This window comes from Citrus clementina, unplaced genomic scaffold (genome assembly GCF_000493195.1).
Source record: "Citrus clementina cultivar Clemenules unplaced genomic scaffold, Citrus_clementina_v1.0 scaffold_9, whole genome shotgun sequence".
Lineage (NCBI taxonomy): Eukaryota > Viridiplantae > Streptophyta > Magnoliopsida > Sapindales > Rutaceae > Citrus > Citrus x clementina.
The window spans coordinates 6,005,261-6,009,023 of record NW_006261964.1 but is presented as its reverse complement, the minus strand read 5'-3'; the positions used below and the strand labels follow the sequence as shown (position 1 = coordinate 6,009,023).

Genomic DNA, 3,763 nt, shown 5'->3' with positions numbered 1-3,763 from the left:
TTATGCATAAGCCATCGCCAACAATTCTGTAGTGTAAAAGTCCGAGTAAAGGTTAATAAAATCCACCCGGTGTGTTAGACACGCCGCAATTGCATGAGCACATACAAGCTGATAAAGCTGAAACACTCTGCAGGAGCAAGTTTTTTTTTGCAAGTCAACCAAACCTTCCTTAAGCCCACCACCTATAACTTGAAATCGATGCAGAGACACCGGCCGAACTATCATTCTTTCAGCTATAGTTCTCCTCTCAGTGACTATTTCATTCGCCCATGTTGTTAGCCAAGTAGTCATTGATTCAGCCACAATTTTTTTATCATAAAACCATTGCTGCAATGTTTTCCTAAAGTGATCAACAAGATGAGTAACAGAAAATTTTTGAGGTTCCCTCATCAAAGAATTAGCACTCTCCGCGATGTTGGTGGTAAGTATGCTATACCTCCTACCTTCAAACTGAGACCTTACCCAATTACACGTACCGACATTATTTTCTAGGTAATCAGCTGCACCCGAGTGGATAATCCACAACCCTTCAAGTTGTCTCTTAAATTCCTCGTGGCCATATGCTTTTACTGCATTAATAAAGGGAGGCTCAAATTCATCCCAAAGAGCTTTGGACATTTTAAACTATGACTTAATGTTACCTTTGATGTGGTAAAAACAAATGCCATGAGTTGCATTGTGAAATACTTTAAGAACGACTCTCCTTATGGCAGTGCATCGATCAGAGATAATTACCAACTCAGGTCTATCGCCAATCACTCCGTGTAACTTCATCATAAACCATTCCCAAGCATCATTGTTTTTTGAATCCATGATCCCAATGGTTAACGGATACAATTGATTGTTATCATCAAGACATGTTGCCACGAACATGCTTCCACGATATAGTCCCTTCAGATAAGTACCATCTACAGCAATGACAGGCCGAATATATTGCATAAAACCCTTGATGGAAGATCCGAGTGCTACAAAATAGTACAAGAAATTACCATCTCCATCATACTCGAGGTGAGTAATTGTACCCTCATTCGTTGTAGTTACTATGTGAGAGTATTTAGGGAGCAAGTTGTATGACTCTATAGCGTTGCCTCGAACTATTTCAAGACCAACTTCTCTCGCCCGATATGCCTGCTGGTATGTTAACTGAACACCGTATTCTTATTGTATATCTGCTCTTATGTCATTCGGGGTATAAATCCTCTTATCTTGAATATATTTTTCTATGATAATATGATCGACAACCCGGCTCCTTACTTGATGACGTCTATCAACCAATACCTCATTATGACAAGTGTGTACATTGTCAATTCTCTGCACCGCCCAAGGAACATTTTGCTCGTTCGAACATCTAGTTGCTCGAATACGTCATTTACATTATTCTGAACAACAGTGAGCCTCGAAACGTGTCATAGTAGACCGCGCAATCTTGAAATCAAACTTATCCCTAAAGGCAACCTTGCGTAGTTGTAATATAAACTCATTCTTCTCAGCAAATAGCTTACCCACACTTATATCATCTGAGTCACAACTGCTAACAAAGCTTGGAGCAACCATGTTCGAAGGCAAAGTTGAAGCAAGACTTGTAAGGGTCAATTCTCCTTCTCAACCGAACCATAGAAGGAATAGGTCTATTGCCTCTGTTATTCACAAGAGTATTGTCTTCACACTCATCCTCATACTGAAACGACAGAACATTCAAAGGACCGGCTCCTCCATCATCACCATCATTATTGAAATAAGTGCCCCTAGTATTATTAGAAGGTTCTGCATAAACATTATCCCCTTCTGTCTCATCATGAAAATCATCATTGTCCCGAAAATCATTGTTGTAATACGGAGAATACCATTACTCCAACGACGTCGTTATTGGAAATACCGTTGCTCCAACATCCTGTAATGTAACGCCGTTATCATCAATGTTGTCATAATTGTCGTGGATTGGAGAGTAATATTGCTGTAGCAATATTGTCCTTGGCAACACCTCTTCTTCATTATCGGGGCCAAACATATTTGCTCTAAACGAAGTTTCTGTATCGACATGTGGTTCAATAGCTTCGCTCGGAACTCGAGGTGATGTGGTCACGAATATAGGAATGCATCCAAAATTGGCTACGTCGGATGCCACATGCAACACAACCCTCACCATTTCATCATCAAATATATCCATGGGCAGTGCACATATACGATATAATGTGTTACTAGACCTCAAAGTTGTCTTCATTGTGATATTATATTCATTAGCGTTTATTTGTAACACCTCGTATACTCTTGCCAATAACTGATCAAACAGAAAATTTTTCCCAACCAAAAAAGCTCGATTTTTACCATTCACATACTCCATACGGCCATCCTCTAATGTCTCCCACAACCATCGTAACACAAATCAAGTACAACTGAATCCATTAAGCCTAAAATTATAAAAAAAAAATATTTGAGCCCTATCAAATTAATACAGTTTTAATGAATCTCCAGCCTATCGCACCAAGGCTGTCGCCAGATTCACCCACGACTCAATTCACTGAAACTCTCGAGCAAGTTCAGAAAATAACTCATACCACTAAGTGATGCCGATTAGTGTTGGATCCGGATAGATTATGATCGGATTTCACTTTTATCGTTGTCTTTTGCCGTCGCCGTTGGTTGATGATTCAAGAGTGGAAAGCTACCTTTGGTTTGACGATATGGGAGAAAGAAAGTTGCTTTTGGTCTGTAAAGAAGGGTAATTTGGGGAGAAAAGCGTGTGTTTGACTAATATTGATAGAAAAAAGTTGAGAGGGTTAATTGTGAAAATAGCAAAAATTTTATGGTTATTTTCGTAAATTTTCCTTTTTTTGGTTTAATCAATTAATGATATTTTATTTATTTATATTTATTTATTAAATTAATGCATTGAGTAATTTTATTTTTACATATAAAATTTGAAATAATTAATAATATTAAATTTTATATAATTAACAATATGAAATTTAAAATATTAATAAATCAAAATCATATTAATTTGTACAAATAATTATATAAAATATGATTATATATAATATAATACAATGTAATGCTAAATACTATTCAGTATTAATATAATACAATAATAATATAGTTTAGCTTACATTAAATAATGTAATACATTGTAATGCATTACAGTGTGACAAATACACCTTTATTGTATCACTTGTCTCAAATTTTTTTCGTTCAGTTATTTTTTTTCCTCATAATTTGAGAATACTGTAATTTTAATCCATTGTCTACTTGTAGTAAATAATCGGTTAATCAATTTTGATGTATGTTCGTAGACGTGGGATCGTACTGAACTGTGACTATGTTGATTGTTGAATGACATTTCATTTGTCATATGTAAATCCTTAGGCATTTATTTGTTGATTGACAGTAGGTTCATTAGGTTTGGGATCATTTCCAGCGGATTTTTGATATGCGAGCTCTTAGGTTTCTTACTTCTCATGCTTTGCTTTTTCATTGGCGGAGATGTGCTCCTTCTCAGCATCATATTCGGGTCCTCCTGCCTTGCTTTATTTTGTGGCAAGTTCGGAAGGCCCGCAATGCTTTTCGGTTTAGTTTGTAGTCTTTCTCTATTGAGGCGATCATTTTTCAAATGGATTCAGATCTCAGGTTAGCTAGTTCTACTTTTGGCTTTAAGCCTTCCGCTCTGAGGGAAGTCTTAGGTTCTCGGATTGCGAAGGGTTTGCATGTTATGACTCCTCCTGAGAGGCTGATTCGATTGGTTTCATAGATGAGGCTGCCTCCTGGGGTG

General features: G+C 37.0%; 1 protein-coding gene across 1 annotated transcript; it reads right to left on the bottom strand.

Annotated features, from left to right (window-relative positions):
- LOC112098838 lies at window positions 1–618 on the bottom strand. The gene has a single exon (XM_024185281.1). It carries the CDS (start codon window positions 616–618, stop codon window positions 1–3), a length of 618 nt encoding a protein of 205 aa, XP_024041049.1.
- Window positions 619–3,763: the final 3,145 nt, after the last annotated feature.